At 46.4% G+C, this 19,228-nt stretch overlaps 1 protein-coding gene and 1 non-coding gene across 2 annotated transcripts in view; one reads left to right on the forward strand and one right to left on the reverse strand.

Moving 5' to 3' along the window:
- The window catches only part of LOC114701002 (AFG3-like protein 1), a 32,644-nt gene extending 15,497 nt beyond the window's left edge, over positions 1-17,147 (forward strand). Inside the window, exons 9-17 of the mRNA XM_028880908.2 lie at positions 2,882-3,019; positions 3,228-3,381; positions 4,965-5,072; positions 6,376-6,501; positions 12,125-12,235; positions 13,780-13,895; positions 15,229-15,429; positions 15,508-15,702; positions 15,872-17,147. Coding sequence (XP_028736741.1) covers positions 2,882-3,019; positions 3,228-3,381; positions 4,965-5,072; positions 6,376-6,501; positions 12,125-12,235; positions 13,780-13,895; positions 15,229-15,429; positions 15,508-15,702; positions 15,872-16,090 — 1,368 coding nt within the window. The 3' untranslated portion in view covers positions 16,091-17,147. The remainder of the gene's footprint in view (positions 1-2,881; positions 3,020-3,227; positions 3,382-4,964; positions 5,073-6,375; positions 6,502-12,124; positions 12,236-13,779; positions 13,896-15,228; positions 15,430-15,507; positions 15,703-15,871) is intronic.
- Positions 870-976, reverse strand: LOC114701008. Its single transcript, XR_003735755.1, has one exon. It is a non-coding gene; the product is annotated as a U6 spliceosomal RNA (small nuclear RNA).
- Positions 17,148-19,228: the final 2,081 nt, after the last annotated feature.

Raw genomic sequence — 19,228 nt, forward strand, 5'->3', positions numbered from 1 at the left:
TCCTTAAGTTTGTATTTCTGTTAACCACAGTAGAGGATGGAAATTGTGCCTGTAGTGTAGAACGTTAAAGTCCTCCTGTTTGATTGGTGAGATGGCTTACGCCTATAGTTCTGGCCCTTGGTTGGTCAAGGTTGGAGGTCTTATGAGAGTTCCGAGCTGGTCTAGGCCACATAGTGAGTCCATGGCCAGCCTATGCTGTAGACTAAAGACACTGTCTCAAAAAAGCCCACGTTTGCTTTTGGTCTGTTTTTAATGTTACGATCTCATCTATGATGACCTGACAGTAACCCAGCACTCTGAACTCTACACACAAGCTTTGTTGTTGGCACAGGGTCTCTCTGTAGCCTTGGATGACCTGAGACACTGTAGACCAGGCTGCTTTCCTCACAGAGATCTCCTGCCTCTGCCTCCCAAGTGCTGGCGTGAAAGGCATGGGCCACCATGCCCAGCAGAAACAGGGTCTTGATCTTTTTCAAGGGGCCAGTGAGATGGATCTGCTGGTGAAAGCATTCATCACCAGCCTGATGAGCCAGGTTTGATCCTGAGATCCACATAATAGAAAGAGAGAACAACCTTCTGTGGGTTGTCCTCTGACCTCCGCGTATGTGCAGTGGTGAGTGTGTGCACACATGCACATTCTAGAACAGTAAGCTGGGTGTGGTGGTAAAGGAGCTTTGCCTTCAAACCTGACAGCCTGAGTCACCCCCCAACAGAGAGGTTTCTCTGTGTAGCCCTGGCTGGCCTGGAACTAGCTCCACAGACCACATTGGCCACGAACTCTCAGATATCCATGTACCTCGGCCTCCAGGTGCTGGGATTGAAGGTATGACCCACCACCACCTGGAGACAGCCCAAATTCTTTTTTTTTTTAAAATATGGAACGCTTCACGAATTTGCGAGTCATCCTTGCACAGGGGCTATGCTAATCTTCTCTATATCGTTCCAGTTTTAGTCTATGTGCTGCCGAAGCGAGCACAGACAGCCCAAATTCTAGTTCCTGGGCCCACATGCTCTTTCTGCATGGTGGAAAGAGAGAACTGACTCTTGCAAGTTCTCTGACTTCCTCATATATACCGTGGCATGGCAACCCCACCCCCTAAACACAACTAAATAAATGTAATCACTTTTTTAAGAAGTCCTTTTAATTTTCAGTCATAATAGTTCATAAAATGAAAATGAAGGTGCTATACAGATGTGAATTGGTGATCTTGTTTTTTTCTTTCCTCCAAATGTGTGCTCATATGTGTGAGTGTAGGCATGTACGTGTCTTAGTTTAGTTTCTATTGCTGTGATGAACACCATGACCTAAAGCAGCCTAGAAGAGATTTGTTTCTTCTTGGATTCCAAGTAGTAGTGAAGGATGTCAGGGCAGAGCTCAAGCAGGCAGGCACTTGGAGGCAGAAGCCACGGAGGAGTGCTGTTTACTGGTTTGCTCCCCATGGCTTACCCAGCTTGCTTCTTTTTTGCTTGTTTGTTTTTGTTTTTGTTTTTCTGGGATTTTGAGACAGGGTTTCTCTGTGTAATAGCACTGGCTGTCCTGGAACTCACTTTGTAGACCAGGCTGGCCTCGAACTCACAGAGATCTGCCTGCCTCTGTCTCCTAAGTGCTGGGACTAAAGTTATGCGCCACCACTGCCTGATTCTCAGCTTGCTTCTTCATATAACCCAGGATCAATTGCCCAGAGGTAGCATCACCCACAGTGGTCTAGGCCCTTCCACACCAATCCTCAGTCAGGGAAACACCCCACACTCTTGTCTACAGGCCGGTTTAATGGGAACATTTTCTCAATTGAGGATCCCTCTTTCCTGAAGACTCTTTTGTGTCAAGTTGACAAAACTAAGCAACACAGCGTGCCACAGAACGTGTGTGAGGGTCATAGGACAAACTCACTTTCCACCTTGTTTGAGACAGGATGTCTCGCTGTTTGCTGCTGTGTATGCCAGGCTACAGTTGTGGGGATTCTCCTGTCTCTGGCTGCTGTCTTATATAGCACTGCTATTGTGCCTGGCTTTACATGGATTCTGGGGATTCAGACTTGGGTCCTAAGTGCCTGGCCTGAACAACTGATGGAACCCCCCCCCCAAATGAGTTGTGTCCACCCTTCAAACCAGCTGTGAAGCTGGACAGGCTTCCTGGCTGGATTTCAACAGGCAATTGTGTTTCACTCCTGGGAGGCCGTGCAAAATGGTACTGCTGTTTTAGAGAGCAATTTGGCAATAATCATTAAGGAAAGCATTCTGAGCCAGAAGATGGTGGCACATGTCTTTATTCCCATCACTTGGGAGGCAGAGGCAGGCAGATCTCTGTGAATTTGAGGCCAGCTGGTCTACAAAGCGAATTCCAGGACAGCCTGGACTACACAGAGAAACTCTGTCTTGAAAAACCAAAAAGAAAAGCAAAAAAAAAGAAAAGCACTCTGGTTCTTTGAACCAGTAAACTGCTAGACTTATTCCTGCAGAAGACAACTTCTCCAAGTGAGAGTCTGGATCTGGGAGTTTTCTATTTATTTATTTATATGTTTGCTTGTTTGTTTGTTTTCCGAGACAGGGTTTCTGTGTATAGTTTTGGTGCTTGTCATGGATCTCACTCTGTAGACCAGACTGGCCTCGAACTCACAGAGATCCACCTGGCTCTGTCTCCCGAGTGTTGGGATTAAAGGTGTGCGCTCGGGGGGGGTGGGGGGGGTGGGGTGGTGGTGTGTGTGTGTGTGTATTAGTTTTTTTAAGGAAAAAAGATTTTCTAAAAACCCTAGGCTCTAAAAGTGGTAGATTTAAGGTCCTTTTTAGCCCTAAAAGTTGCCTGTATGTATTAGGAAACTGGGCTTGTTCCCAGTGTTCTGTCTGTCCTTCTGGAGAACTAGGTGTCCCTTTTTTCTTGCAGGGAGCAATGCTCACTGGCCCACCTGGAACTGGCAAAACACTTCTTGCAAAAGCAACTGCTGGAGAGGCCAATGTGCCCTTCATCACTGTGAATGGGTCGGAGTTCCTGGAAATGTTTGTTGGTGTTGGGCCGGCACGGGTAGGTGGATGGGTAACCAGCTATAGAACGTGCCAACACACTTCTTGTCCAGGATTGGTCATTTTGTGTAGCTCTAGGCTTTGTGTGGGACAAGCGCTGAGTGCACCCCATTAGGGAGGTACTGATGTATCACAGGGAGGGCTAAGGGTGAACTGTTCTCCTGTGCGATAGGAACGGAAACAATAAAACGGTCTGCATTCCTTTCCAGGTTCGTGACATGTTTGCGATGGCCCGAAAAAATGCTCCTTGTATTTTATTCATTGATGAGATTGATGCAATTGGCAGGAAGCGAGGCCGTGGTCACCTGGGAGGCCAGAGTGAGCAGGAGAACACTTTAAACCAGATGCTTGTGGAGATGGATGGTGAGTGGACACTGTAGCAGGTCTGCAGGGACTCAGTTTCCACAGGAATATATATTCATTCTTCTCTCTATTTAGCCTGACTTAGAGGTCTGATTCTTGCTGCCTCCATCTCCTGAGTGCTAGGATTACAGGCATGTGCCCACTGTGTCTGGCTGATGCGTTCTGACTTTAAAAAAGAACGTTCTCAATCAAACATAAATAAGAAATGAGTGTTTGATCCACATAGAGCTCCTCACTGCACAATGGGAGATTTGTTTCCTACCTTCCAGGAGGCGGGAATTAGCTGGGATGAGGGCACCTGCTTCCCTTGGGAGGTAAACATGTATATGAGCATGAGTGTCCCTGTTGGTGCACATAGGATAGAGCGGACTCAGCTACACACCTTTGGCTCTGGGCCTTGTTCTGCTGATCTCAGAGTGATTCTAGCCAGGGTGTACCTCCATGGAATACTTGTAGTCATTATCCCACTTCTGAGTTTGGTAAAGCTTCCACTGGATCTTTGGCAGATTTTGTCTTCATTTTGGCTCTAGTGTCATGTTGAGGTCCCTAAGCCCTCTCTGGCTTTAGTATTTTACCAGGGAGTCACAGAATCAGCTGTACTCAGGTATGATCCAACACAAAGGACGGACACACAGCAAAATCAGCCAAAAGGGAAGGCACAGGGAATGGTCCATTAACCAGATGCAGCTTCTAGGGTCTTCTCCAGGAGCACACTGATGGCATGTAGGAATTGCCTTGATCCCTGCTGTTTTCATTGGGTGTTGGTCAGGTGCCTTCTGCTTGGCATGTACCAAGATTCCAGACTTCTGGGAGGAAGGCAGGTATTGTGCATAAATAACATTGTTTGCACTAGTAGTTTGGGCACCAGGAACCATTGTCAGAGAAGGTGGCAACCACTCATGTGGTCCTTAAGACAGCCAAGCCAGTCATATGCACTTCTGTACATACCAGAGTTGTTTCTGGTGTCCTGTGCTAAATCTTTAGTACCCAAAGGTGAGTGAAATAGTTGTTACTATGATTTCCTCTGGCAGGAACTGAGTGGAGACGATAAACGCATGTGCACACCTAACCGTGATCCTCATGGTCTCGCCTTGGATGAGTGTTCCTTGCTTGCCATCACCTGGTTGTACTTGATGAATCCTTCAAGCCCACAAGGACTTGGGTGGAAGGAGGCAGTGAGCCCTGACAAGATGGTGTCAGGGTAGCAGGAGTCAGAAATACAAAGAGACTCCCATGTTCCAGGCTTTATCTCTTATCCTTGTCTCAAATTATAGAGTTCACTGTTTGCTGAGAAAAGGTCTGCTTTCCCACCAGCAGAAATGTACCTTACTCACAGCGGAAGGTAATAGTGAGAGCTTAGAGCCAGAGGTCAAGTCTTTGTGTATCGTCTTTCCTAGAATGGGGCAAGCCTGGGCCCCTGGGGCAGCTGGGCAGGGCCTCAGGCCCGTTTCCTGGCACTTAGGGAAGGATGTGGGGCAAGCAGCAGGGAAGTAGAGCCAGCATGGCGCCTGACTTGGAATGGTCATACAGATTCTGGTATTGCCTGGGCCTTCCTCAGATTAACCAGCATTTCTTGTGTTTAGGGTTCAACTCTGCCACTAATGTGGTAGTGCTAGCTGGAACCAATCGCCCTGATATCCTTGACCCAGCCCTAACACGGCCTGGCCGGTTTGACCGCCAGATCTACATTGGTGAGTGCCTGTCATGTAGGTACTTGGGTTTGGACCTCAGCCCCTGAGGTTAAAGGTTTGGCTAACTCACTTCCTGTGCTTTGGGAGATGTTGATGCTGGGTCCCGTCTGACAGTCCACATCTTGGGAATAACAGGCGTGGTCTGGCTGTCCACATGTCTTTGTAGTGAGCACAGGTAAGAGTGGTACAGCATGTTTCTATCTGTTCTCCAGACTTTATTTTCATAGACCTTGATACTTAGGGAAAAAAGATTTATCCCTTGTCCTTCTCTGTAGCTATAAGTTTCTCCGGTCCCACCTTGCCCTGATGTCCCACAGCTGCTTATAAAATAATTACTCAGACACTTAATATTATTTACAAACGGTATGGTCTATGGCAGGCCTCTTGCTAGCTAGCTCTTATATCTTTTTGTTTGTTTGATTTTTTTTTTTTTTTTTTTCAAGACAGGGTTTCTCTGTGTAGCTTTGGTGCCTTTCCTGGAACTCACTCTCTACCCCAGGCTGGCCTAGAACTCACAGAGATCCACTTGCCTCTGCCTCCCAAGTACTGGGATTAAAGGTGTACGCCGCCACCACCTGTCTTTAGCTTTTATATCTTAAATTAACCTATTTCTATTAATCTATGTTTTGCCACATGTTCCATGGCTTGCCGATCTGCTGGCATATTGTTCCTTGGGCAGCAGGCTGGCGTCCCCCCAGACTCCACCTTTCTCTTTCCCATCTCTCTCCTTGGATTTCCCTCCTGCCTCTAGGGTGCCTTGCCATAGACCAAAGCAACTTACTTATTAACCAATGGGAACAGCATATATTCACAGTGTACAGAAAGACATCCCCTAGCACTTCTCCCCAATGGTCAAGAATAGTCACCTTCCCTTGACGTTTCCCAAGTAGAGCACATTGATCTTGGGTAGATATTACCTGTGTCCGGGACAGTTTCTATTGGGTCACATGGCCTTGGGGAATCAGTTTAATATTGATTAAGAAGGTAGGTATGCGCATGTTGTGTGTATGTGTGTGTGTGTGTGTGTGTGTGTGTGTGTGTGTGTGTGTGTGTGTGTTAGTGTTAGTGGTGATTGAACCAGGGCCATGTTTATGCCAACTCTACCAGTGAGCTACATACCTAGTCCAAGAAGGTGTTTTGATGTATGGCATTGCCCAGTGCAAGTACACTTTGGGGTTCTTGACCATTTCAACCTTGCTGCAGGCAGTTGATGCAGGCAGGGAGTTCTGCTGGCTGTCCTTGAAGTTTTACAAAGTAGTTAGCTCTGAGAACATAACTTTGTATGTCTCATTTTCTTCATTAGGTCCCCCTGATATCAAAGGCAGGTCCTCTATTTTCAAGGTCCACTTGCGTCCACTCAAGCTAGACCAACGCCTCACCAAAGATGCTCTTTCGAGGAAGCTAGCGGCTCTCACTCCAGGCTTCACTGGTAAGTGTTGTTGCTCAGCCGCTCATCGTACAGGGCCAAGTGCAGTCATTAGTCTGTGTTGACTGGTGGGTGTCACAGCTGCCTATTTAGTCCTGGCAAACGGTCCCCCTGGTCTATAGAACTTCGAACCTCCTGAAACATTTCAAAGGCTTCAGACCTAAGCCTGTTGGTACCCATTTGAGTTTCTGGATTTCTATTTAGAAATTTACTACAGAGATGAAAAAAATATCTGAGGAGGATCATCTGAAGAGATGAATCATATCACACTTTGATCTTGGCTTGAACTCCCATCTGGAGTGATTGTTTGGCTTTTCCTTTTTCAAAACCTCATCTCTGGTGCTAGGATTCTTGTTTTCCTACCAGAGTGGTTTGAACCCCAGAAATGGGTGGGAACCTACTGAATGGGTTTTCTGACCTCTTTGCCTCTCCATAGCAGCCCTTTGAAGACCACAGTTGCCTCTTGGCTACTGTAGCAAGTTGTTTGAGGTCTTCTGCTCCGCAGCTGTCTGCTTCTGCCATGTGGGTCATTTGCCGGTGGAACAACCTCACTCTGGTCACCTAGAGCATCCTGCTCAACTCTGGGCCAGACATGCTCACACACAGGACACATTTGTCTGTGGCCAACATGTGAAGGCCTTCTTGGTATTCTTGTCTAGAGTGTCCTTCCTGTCCCATTTTCTCACCCCTTGCAGAATTCAGGGGTCCACTTACATGCCCAGCTAAGGAACTAGAGTAAGTTAAGTAAGTTACCCACCCAGACTTTAGATTTCCTTGCTGAGCCTGTGAGGGTTTTCAGTTTGGAGGACTCAACAAGAGAATCCCATGCTGTTGTATAATAGGACCAACTTAGAACTCCCCAGTAACTCACTCTGACCCATTCCCACATGGACTTGAGGATGCTGCTTTGCTTCATCAAGGTGCATTTCCAGGGCTGGAGAGATGGCTCAGTGGTTAAGATTGTTTGCTGCTCTTCCAAAGGACTAAAGTTTAATTACTAGCACTCACAGTGGGTAGAGCTGTAACTTTTGCTTCGGGGATTTGATGCATTCTTCCTGGCCTCCACATACACATAAGTAAGTAGTAAGATAAATTTTCAAAAACTAAGTATTTTTCCTCCCCAAGTTTCATTGTACCTAAAGGGTATAGCACAAATCTCTGTGTATACCAAGATGCTGAGGACAATAGGAACCTTGTAAAGCCCCTCATTAAAAGAACTGATGGTGTGTTTTCAGCGTTAGAGCTCAGCACTGACTGTGGCCCCCCAGTGGTTCTTACTGTGGAAGGCTGCTTCTCCCCCTGTATGATTTTGGATTGACCCTTGGGCTAGGAGATGCAACTATTTTAATCCTGGGTGTTTCCCCCAGAAAACATCCAGCTTAAATTTCTTTCCTGGTCTCTACATATTTTGGCATTGCAATGTATCAAGAAAAATAAAAACAGGTACTAAAAGTTTTGGTTGAAGATTTAACAGAGAACTATAAAACCTGCAGAGAAGCAGGTGTTGTATGTTCATAGAGGAAGGAAAAGTTAAAGCCCCAAGTAAATACAATATTAAGCATAATAAGCAATTTTTGTTTGTTTTGTTTTGTTTTTGGAGACAGGGTTTCTCTGTAGGCCTAGCTGTTCTGAAACTCATTCTGTAGACCAGACTGGACTCAAACTCAGAGATCCACCTGCCATGTGCCATCACTACCTGCAATTCTTAAAATGGACAGGCGAGAGAGCTCAAGGGATCCCACTAACCCACAGAGTAGAAAGAGAGCCAGCTTCCAGTTTGTCCTCTGACCACTAACATTAGTGTGACACATTCATACACACACACACACACACACACACACACACTACATAAATAAATGTAATTTTAAAAAATGTTTAAATTAAACTGGGCATAGTGGCACATACTTTTAATCCCAGCACTGGGGAGGCAGAATCAGGCGGATCTCTGTGAGTTTGAGGCCAGCCTGGTCTACAGAGCGAGTTCCAGGACAGCCAGGGCTACACAGAAAATCCCTGTCTCAAAAAAACAAAATAAAACAAAAAAAAAATTTTAAATTATGTATCTTGAATATTTTCAAAGATCTAAAAGAAAACATGGACAAAGAACTAAAGGAAATCAGGAAAACTGTCCCAGTAAGCAGAGTGAAGAGATGTAAGTATAGACAGGTTCAAGTTAAGTCTGGAGCTGAAAAGTACTGTAAGTGGAATGTAGAATTTACTGGAGGAACAGAACAGTAGGTTTGAACAGACAGAAGAGAACCAGGAAATGTGGGGATAGATCCAATGAAGTGTTAAGTCTGTGGAACAGAAAGAGAAGAAGATGGAGAAAAGGAAGAGCCTAAGGGGCCTGTGGCAGTCCAGCACCACCTGTCGGACTTGGGGAAGGACAGACAGAGATTAATGAAGACATGATGACAAAAACTTCCCAAACTGGATAAAAGACGTGAATGCATCCATCCATCCAAGATACTCAGTGAACTCAAAAGTAGGAATAAACACAGGCCCCCACACAGTAAGACTCATAAATCAAGTATGAAAACCAAAGGTACGAGAGACTCTTGAAAGTATCAGACAAGGGGCACATACAGTATTGGGGGTCCTCAGTGATGAGCACCTTGCTTTTGTTTAGAAACTAGAGTCCCAGGGGCACTGCTGAGCTGCTGAGGAAACCGTCAGTTAAGTGTGTTGAGACCGCCAACACTACCGTTTAAAGTGAGGAAAAAATCACAGATTATAAAGGACAGAGGACCATTTCATAGTAGATCTGCCCTGCAAGAGATGAAGGAAGCCCTTCAGGCTGAAGTGAGAGGGTGGTAGATAAGAACTTGAGGCCATAAAGAAGAACACAGTTACAAAGGTGACTCTGTAGGTAAATGTTTGTAGCTTTAAAAAACAAGGACATAAAACCAATTATAGATCTGTGTTAAAGGGCACAGTGTAGAGCAATGTTTTCATGCCTACAGGTTCCACAAGGAGGAGGAAGGAGGTGAAATGAAAGCCAGAAATGGAAACACTAATTTCTAAAATTCAAGTGGAACTAGCTGCAAGGGTCCCTAATAACCAAAGCAGTCTTGTAAAGGTTGAAGGACTCACACTTTGCTGTTTCAGAACTTCCCACAGAGGCACTGTAAGCAAATAGTGTGGTCCTGGCAAAGGACACACAGTGGCCAATGGAAGAGAGACGAAAGTCCAGATAGAAGCTTTACGTCACTAGTCAGATGAATTTTGACAGTTGGGAAAAGAGCCATCTCGTCCACAAATGGTGTTGGGACAACTGGTTCTTCACAGGCAAAAGAATGAGGTTGGATCCTTACTTGACCAGCTGCAAACATTAATTCAAAATGGATAAAGGTTTTAATTTAATAGCTTTGACTATGTGACGCTTAGAAGAAAATAGGTGAGTCTTTGTGACATTGAATTGCCAGTGCTTGCACAAACAAACAGAAAAATAGACATTGATATTAAATCTTTATGTTTCAAAGGATAACACTCAGGTGAATGAAAAGATAACCCACAGAATGAAAATCATGTATCTGATAAAGGTATGGTATGCAGAATATTTAAAAGGCTTTTATACCTTAGGGAAAAAAAAGGAGGTATAATAGTACACACCATGAACCTCACAGTAGGGAGGCTATCTTGAGACTATGAGACCCTTGGACTTAAATACACAGTTCTTCAAATAATGTCCAGTAAGTACATTAAAAAAATTAACATTGATTACTAGGGAAGTATAAAGTAAAACCACAATATGTTATAACTTAATACCTGAAAGGGTGGCTATACTAAAAGAATAAAAAACTGAGAACAAGAATTGGAACCTCATGTTGCTAGTGGAAATATAAAACGGAAATTGTATAGCCACTACAGAAATCAGTTTGAGAGTCTAAAAGCAAAACAGAGTTACCATATGACCCAGCAATTCTAATCCTATGTGTATTTTCAAGAGAATTGAAAATATATTTTAGACTTGAACATGCATGTTCATAGCCCCATTACTTGTAATAGTCCCTCAATAAAACTCAGTCAGATTTCTAACAATGGATGAGTCGATCAGCAATATATGGTATATACTATATAGAACAATTTTTAGCTGTAAAAAGGAATGAAATACCAGGGCCTAGAAAGGTGGCTCAGAGACTATAGGAATAGTCTCAGAGACTTGCTCTTGCAGAGGACTTGGGTTGGTTGGTTCCCAGCACCTATGTGGTCACTCACAACCCCCACTCCAGTTCTGGACTCCCTGGGCACCAAGCACACACGTGCTGCATATTACATATATAGAGACACATATTCGTGAATTTAAAATAAATAAAATTTAACAAAAAGGGCTGAGGTACTGATACAACATAGAAAAGTCTAAAAAATAATGCTCAAAGAAAGAAGCCAGATATGAAAAGCCACATCTTATATGAATCTTTTTCCCATGAGGGTTTGGAGTTTCAGTAGAGATCCAGAAAATTCAAGTCCACAGAGGTGAAAACAGACTAGTAATTGATTGGATGGGAATAGGAATTAAAAATAAGAGGCATAATGTATTTCCGACAATGGAAAGTGTCTTAGAGCAGGATTAAGGCCATAGTTGAAAACTTCGGTGTCTTAGTTTCTTTCCTGTTGCTGGGATAAAACACCCTGACAAAAGGAGCTTAAGGGAGAAGGGGTTATTTTTGTCTTAGAGTTCCGGGTTACAGTCCATCATGATGGGGAGACGTAATGACAGGAACTTGAGGGAGCTGGTTACATCCCACCCTGGAGTGGAGAACAGTGAGTCCATGCATGTTAGTACCCACATGCTGTCTTAGTGACCTTTCTTTTTTCTTTTTTTTTAAAATTATTTATTTTTTTTTTAAAGATTTATTTATTTATTATGTATACAGCATGTATGACTGCAGGCCAGAAGAGGGCACCAGATCTTATTACAGATGGCTGTGAGCCACCATGTGGGTGTTGGGAATTGAACTCAGGACTTCTGGAAGAGCAGCCAGTGCTCTTAACTTCTGAGCCATCTCTCCAACCCCTTAGTGACCTTTCTCTTGCTGTGATAAAAGACCATTACCAAAACATTTTGGGCTTCTGGCTTTAGAGTCTGTGATGGTGGAGCAAAGGTGTGGCAGTGGGAGAGAGTGAGAGCTCACATCTTAAACCACTAGTTGGAAGCAGAAAGAGCTAACTGGGAATAGTGTGGACTCCGTTGAAACCTCAAATCCCAACTCCCAGTGACACACCTCCTCCAACAAAGCCACACCTCCTAATCCTTCTCAAACAGTTCTGTCAACGGGGACCAAGTATTCAAACATACAAGCCTGTGGGGGCCATTCTCATTCAAACTACCACACAAGTCCATAGATCTGTCCCTCGTGTGATTGCAGATTCTTTCAGGTTGCTAATACTAACCATCACATTGGTAAGTTTACTAAAAGTTAATGTTGCATGTGCCTTTATGATACATGGATTATTTCTCATTAAAATTGCATAACTAACAAGAAATTTTGATGAAGTAATTTCTGCCTACATTTTCTGCTGGAGTTTAACCTGGCTTCTACTTGAGATTTTCCTTTAATGAAATTGATCTTGGTAGAACTCCAGCAGCCAGAAACACTGACTTTACTTTCTTTTTCTGACTCAGGTGCTGATATTTCTAATGTGTGCAATGAAGCAGCACTGATTGCTGCCCGCCATCTTAGCTCTTCTGTCCAGGAGCGGCACTTTGAGCAAGCCATCGAGAGGGTCATTGGAGGTGAGCCCACGTCCCCTGGGATGGGACAGGCATATTTTGGATAGCTCAGCCTCACTTCAGCATGTAAAGACATGATCAGTTTTTTGAACCAAAATTTAGAACTAGGGTTCTCCTAGCAGCTTTCACTCCCCTCTGAATTATATGCAGGCCATTTGCAGACCTTGGGAAGCCAGAGCTAGGCGTGGATGTAGAAGACAGGAACATCTACTTGGAGGGAGGAAGAGCAAAGCTTGGATGACTGATATTTACAAGGAAAAGCCCGTGCAGGCAGAGGCCATCCCAGGACACCGCTGCTTGAACTCTCTTGGGACAGCACTGTTAATGAGAGTTACGTGTTTCTGTCTCCAGCCGGCATACAGGCCATCTGGGTAGTTCATGTAGCCGCCTGGAGCAGCTCAGCTAGCTGTGCTAGCCAGGCAGGAACTGGAGTTTGGTGAATTAAGGGTCTCATAGGGCTTTGAAACTGAGAGGGTACCTCATGCTGCCATTGGCTGGTCTGGTGTGGTTCCTGGAGAAGGTAATCAGGCAGATGGTAGTATACATCCCTGTGCCAAAAACTGAAGTTTAGCGAGGTTGGCAGATATCCTTAAGCTTCATTATTGAAGTTTCCTTTTTAAAGTTTAACTGTATAGAGGAGTACATACACTCTTGAGGGCTGTCCAGTGGCTCTGGTGAGCTAATTCATCAGTCCTTGCGGTGGCGGTCTAAACAGCTCAACACACGGTGTTAACTGCTTCTCTTTGTCCTGCACCTGCGATAGGTGTGCAAATCGGACATGGAGAACATCCCCCTTTGTCTCGACATGCATGGTGTTGCTTCTTGACACGTGACAGAAAGCGACCATGTGCTTCTGACGCAGAAGTTCATTGGCTGGCAGTGGCTTGCTGTTGACATTTTTTTTTAGATTTATTGACTTACTTTTACGTGTATGGGTATTTTGCCTACATGTTTGTCTGTGTATTATGTGTGTGCAGTGCCCACAGAGTCCAAAAGAGGGTGTCGTTCTGGGTGGTGGTGGTGCACACCTTTAATCCCAGCACTTTTGAGGCAGAGGCAGGCAGATCTCTGAGTTTGAGGCCAGCCTGGTCTACAGAGTGAGTTCCAGGACAGCCAGGGATGAACACAGAGAAACCCTGCCTCAGGTATTGGGGGTGGTGTTAGATCCCTCTGGAACTGAGTTACACATGGTTGTTAGCTGCCATGTGGGTATTGGGAATCAAACCCTGGTCTTCTAGAAGAGCAGCCAGTGCTCCTAACCTGCTAAGCCATCTCTCTAGCCCTAAAAATGGCTTTCTAAAGCAGGATGAGTCAGGTTGTTTAGACTGGGTGAATGGGGTGCTCTCCAGTGCCGGGAGATGGGTTTCACTACAGAGCAGAGTAGGGTGGAGCTGGTGCTCAGGGAAGGCTGTCTGATCCAGAGGGAGGGCAGGTTCCTGACAAGACCACGGAATGGGACATGGCCGTCAGTCCAGACTGTTGGGTGCCCTTGGGGGTTTGTGGGCGGACATTTTCCCGTTTCTCACTCCTTGGACTATGGTTTGTAGGCCTTGAGAAGAAGACGCAGGTCCTACAACCCAGTGAAAAGACAACTGTAGCCTACCATGAGGCTGGGCATGCAGTGGTGGGCTGGTTCTTGGAACATGCAGATCCTCTGCTGAAGGTCAGTTTCTCAAGCTGAGGGTCTGCAGACGGCCTCGGCAGCCTCTAGGCCTGGGTGCCATCTCTGGCTTTCTAGGTGTCAGCCCTCACAGGAACAGCACACTCGAGACATGGCCCTTCACTCTCCTTTTTCTGTGTTTGAGAGAGGGAGAGGAGGGGGGGGAGAGGGAGAGGAGAGGAGGGGAGAGAGAGAGGAGAGAGCACATGGTGGTCAGAAATGGGAGCCAATTTTCTCCTGTATGGGTTCTGGGGATTAAACTCAGGTCCTAAGCCTTGGTGGTAAGTGCCTTTACCGTCTGAGCATCTCACCAGCCCCCCTTTTACTTTTCAAGGAATATGTTGGTCTATAATTTATCCAGTTCCTTTTGGGGTGGAGAAGCAGAGCAGGAGATATTGGCTCTGAGTGAGGCCTTGCTTAAGTCTTAAACCCTGGATCAGACTCTTGTCAGAGTAAGTGTGCGTTTAGTTCCTGAAGAGCCTCGTAGACAGTCAGACACTGAGGCTGTGGTGTGGGTGTACTCCTCAGGGTAACTCCGTTGGTCTCTAGTGGCTCAAACTCAGGGCTCCTGCCTCCCTCAGTCATGAGGGGGCGTGGCCAGCGTAGCTCCTGGTGGAACAGTTTGTTTGAGGCTGACAAAGACAAGGCTTTGGATTTTTTTAAAGATTAATTTTAATTTTTTTTTAAAGATTTAATTTAATTTTACTTTATTTTATGTGCATTGGTGTTTTGTCCACATTCATGTCTGCTTGAGTGTGTTGGATCCCTTGGAAGTGTAGTTACAGACAGTTTTGAGCTGCCATGTGGGTGCTGGGAATTGAACCCGGATCCTCTGGAAGAGCAGCCAGTGCTCTTAACTGCTGAGCCATCTCTCCAGCCCCTAATTTTAATTTTTTTTTAAAGATTTATTTTATTCATGTGAGTGTTTTGCCTGCATGTTTATGTGCACCAGGTGACCAGCAGAAGAATGTCAGATGCCCTGGAACTCAACTTATGGAGTTACAGGTGGTTGTGAGCCACTGTGTGGGTGATGGGAACTGAACCTGGGTCCATTTGTTGCCAGAGCAACTAATGCTTTTAACTGTTAGCCATTTCTCCAGCCTGTATTTTTTTTAAGTGTGTGTGTGTGTGTGTGTGTGTGTGGTCGTACACATGAGTACAGTCCTCAAAGAGTCCTGGAGGGGGGCCATCTGATCTGGGGCTGGAGTTCCAGGATGGTTGTAAGCCACCTGATACCTGATGTGAGTGCTGGGAACTGAACTTGGGTTTTCTGCAAGAGCAGTCCATGCTCTTGACTTCTGAGCCATTTCTTCAGCTCCAGGCTCTTATTTTTCAGGTGTCCATCATCCCTCGGGGCAAGGGGCTTGGCTACGCCCAGTACCTTCCCCGTGAGCAGTACCTCTACACACGGGAGCAGCTCTTCGACCGCATGTGCATGATGCTGGGGGGGAGGGTGGCTGAGCAGCTCTTCTTTGGTCAGATCACCACAGGGGCTCAGGATGATCTGAGGAAGGTCACCCAGAGTGCCTATGCCCAGGTAAGCAGCAGTGTCCTAGTGTGTGACTCTGCCAGTTGCATTGGACACAACTAACCCTAGACTCCTCCTGTACTTCAGATTGTGCAGTTTGGAATGAGTGAGAAGCTAGGCCAGGTATCCTTTGACCTCCCCAGACAAGGAGAAACCATGGTGGAAAAGCCATACAGTGAAGCGACTGCCCAGCTCATTGATGAGGAAGTCCGGTGCCTTATCAGGTCTGCCTATGCTCGGACCCTGGAGCTGCTCACGCAGTGCCGGGAGCAGGTAGAGAAGGTGAGTGGGGCTTCGCTCAGAGAGAGCCAGGTCATGGGTCCCAGGTGGGGCATGGTCAAGCCATGCTGATCTTTGTGGGCCTGCTTAGGTTAGGTTATGTCCTGCATCAGGACCACTAGTCCGTCCCTGTCCTGGGCACAGCAGCCTGATGGGTAACTCTCCTTTTCAGGTGAGCAGGCGGCTTCTGGAGAAAGAAGTGCTGGAGAAGGCCGACATGATAGAGCTCCTGGGCCCTCGGCCCTTTGCAGAGAAGTCCACCTATGAGGAATTTGTAGAGGGCACCGGCAGCCTAGAGGAGGACACAGACCTCCCTGAGGGGCTGAAAGACTGGAATCAGGGACGGGAGGAAGGAGGCACTGAACGGTGCTTACAGGAGAGCCCTGCATAGCTGTGGCCTGTGGGTGGCCACTGCGACCACTGCTGACGGGGAGCTGCTCAGCCTTTGCGGAGCAGCCGTCAGAGTAACTGGAAAACAAATTAAAACAGGGACAACTGCAAAGGTGAGACCGTTCAGAATCCACACAAGAGGGGGCTGGGGCCTGGCAGCATCCAGCAAGGGAATAGCTGAGGCATCAGAGGTATAGCCTGAGGCCCCGGCCCTGAACCTAGAGGTCTGTCAGTTCAGATAGGAGAGGGAGTTGGACGCCGGCTTCTATGAAGGAAGCCATGAGTGTGTGTTGTCTTTTTGGGGATTCTGTGTGTAGGGCCACTAGGAGCCATGTCAGACTTCCAGTAGACACAGGACTGATGGAGTTTCCAAGTGTGCTGCAGCCTTACAGCTGCCTCTGAGGTGGTTGCTCAGGATGCGTGTTGAACCAACACAGATGAAGTTTGGTGAAGAATTAATGAAAATGTAAACCAGTTATCAAGGGAAGGCTAGCTTCTTAAGCTGACCAGTCCTTAGGAAAGAAGGCCAGCACACCTGCAGATCTCTGGCTAAGGAGAGAAGTGTGGCCATTCCTGGCCTTGGTGGCAGCGTCAGAAATTTTATCAGTCAGACCTGGAGCCTAGCCTTGGGAATTGTCTGCTTCACTGGTGGAGTGTCAGATTTAATTCCATTTTACAGCAATCCTCTCCCCGGTACCCCCCGCCCCCCTTTCTTTTTTGAATCTCTAAAAGGGTTGTTTTGGGCTGAGCCCTCTGTCTCTGGTGCCTATTTATCAACCATTTTGTTGTAGGACAGCTCTTGATTAAAGGAAGGGCTTTGTGAGTCCAAGCCTCGTTGGGCTAAAAGAGGCATCTTTTTCCTGTTGATCCTGGGGTGTGGTGAGACCTGCACTCAGACCTCAATGCTTGGGGTCCTGGAGTTCCATGAGAGTGTTCTCGCGTACCTCCTCCAGGACTCCCTGGGAGCACCATCAGCTGCATCAGCCCGCTCTTCAAGTCTGCTCATGGCCTGGGGAGGAATCCATTGGCTCCCTTGGCTTTTTTTTTTTTTTTTTTTTTTTTTGGTTTTCGAGACAGGGTTTCTCTGTGTAGCTTTGCGCCTTTCCTGGGACTCACTTGGTAGCCCAGGCTGGCCTCGAACTCACAGAGATCCGCTTGGCTCTGCCTCCCGAGTGCTGGGATTAAAGGCGTGCGCCACCACCGCCCGGCTTCCCTTGGCTTTTTAAAGGTTTTTGTATGTGTGCCTACAGGTGTTCATGTGTGTACATATGCATGTATGCATATGATTACATGTGTGCATATGATTATGTGGAGGCCAGAGGTTGACATGGTATGTTTCCCTCGATTGCTTTCTATCTTGATTTTTTTTCCCATTTATTTAGTTGTGCTTGTGTCTGCACATGCATGTCCACAAACACATATGCACCATGGTACACATGTGTAGGTCAGAGGACAACTTGTGAGAGTCAGTCTCTCCTTCCACTATGTGGGTTCCAACAGTCATCAAGCTTGGCAGAAAGTACCTTTACCCACTGAGCCATCTTGCCAGCCAATCTGCCTTGTTTTTTGAGATGGGGTCTCTTACTGAATCTGACTAGATTTGCAGGCATGCATTTGTACCAGCAGCTCTAGGGATCCTCCTGTCTCTGCCTCCCGGTGCTGGGATTACAGGCATGCATTTGTGCCTGGCTTTGATGTGGATGATGGGGAACTGTACTTGGATTTTCATACTTGTGCAGCGAGCACTTTAGCAGCTGAATTCTCTCCAGCCCTTTAACTGATGTTGATGGGCGTCCTGGGTGACTAGTCAGGAGAGTGGAGACCTGCTCTCTGCCTCTTAAACCTTTTTATCCTTCACTTTTCTTTGGGGCCTGGTTAAAGAGCAGACACACTGGGTATACATAGTATGGTACATTTTCTAAATTGTATTTGCCTCAGAAATTTTATCAGGGGACAGATACTTTCCACTTTTGCTGTTTGTAAAATGTACTTTATTAAATTTTTAAAAATGTTTTTTAATTTCTAATTTCATAAGTATGGGAGTTTTGGCTGCATGTATGTATGTATGTATGTGTGCATGTATGTATGTATGTGCACCATGTGCTTGCAATACCCATTGGATCCCCTGGAGCTGGAGCTATAGGCAGTTGTGAGCCCCTGTGTGGTTGCTGGGAATTGAACCCAGGACCTCTGGAAGAACAGCTGGTGCTCTTAACTGCTGAGCCATCTCTCCAGCCCCACATTATTAAATTCATTTTAAATATATGAATTTTTAAATTCTTTGGGGCTCACAGGTGGATTTCTGTGAGTTCAAGGCCAGCCTGGTCTACAGATTGAGATCCAGGACAGGGTCCAAAACTATACAGAGAAACCCTGTCACGGAAAAAAAAAATCTTCGGGGCTCAATGTGTATATCATGATCTCAACCAAATCATTATTCACTGAGCTACTTAGGGTCCTAGAGGTCTTGTCGTAGGTTCCCTCTGATGAAGTGGGGACGATTCCTTGGCCCCAGAAGGCCTATGACATTGTAGACTCTGGCAGAGACTCTAGGGCCAGCATTGTCACAGCATTGTCATATCTGTGGGACTCTTTTCCAAAGTCACTGACCAGTGGTGGGGTAGGGTGGGCTGGTCCTGAGGCAGATCTACAGTGTCAGAGCTGCCGTCAGAGCATGTGATAGGCTATGGGCATGGAGGAGCTGGACAGTGGCATGTGGAGGACAGGCAGTGTACGCCCCTGGAAGACTGGAATTACCATTGACCCTAACCACTGCTCAGCAGACCACAATGACCTCCTACCCTTTGAGATGACCTGGGAGCAGGACTCCTGTGCACCCCAGATCCTGAGGTGTCAACATACTTCTAACCACACTTGGGCTGCACCTCCCATCCTGTTGGGTCAGTGTGCCTGTGGAGGTTTGCCACCCCACATTTTCACTTTGATCCAGATCCAAACTCAGAGATCTGCCTGTGAGCCCTGTGCTCTGGAGAGCTGTAGCACCCTCTTGCTGTGCTGGTACTTTATCACTGGAATCCATTTTCCTGTTTTACGTGACTTAAGGGGTGTGTGTCACAACACTCCATTTCTAGACAGCAGAACAGGTAACACCATATTGGTGCTGCTCCGCCTGTCATGG

The sequence above is a fragment of the Peromyscus leucopus genome, chromosome 5 (genome assembly GCF_004664715.2).
Source record: "Peromyscus leucopus breed LL Stock chromosome 5, UCI_PerLeu_2.1, whole genome shotgun sequence".
Taxonomy (NCBI): domain Eukaryota; kingdom Metazoa; phylum Chordata; class Mammalia; order Rodentia; family Cricetidae; genus Peromyscus; species Peromyscus leucopus.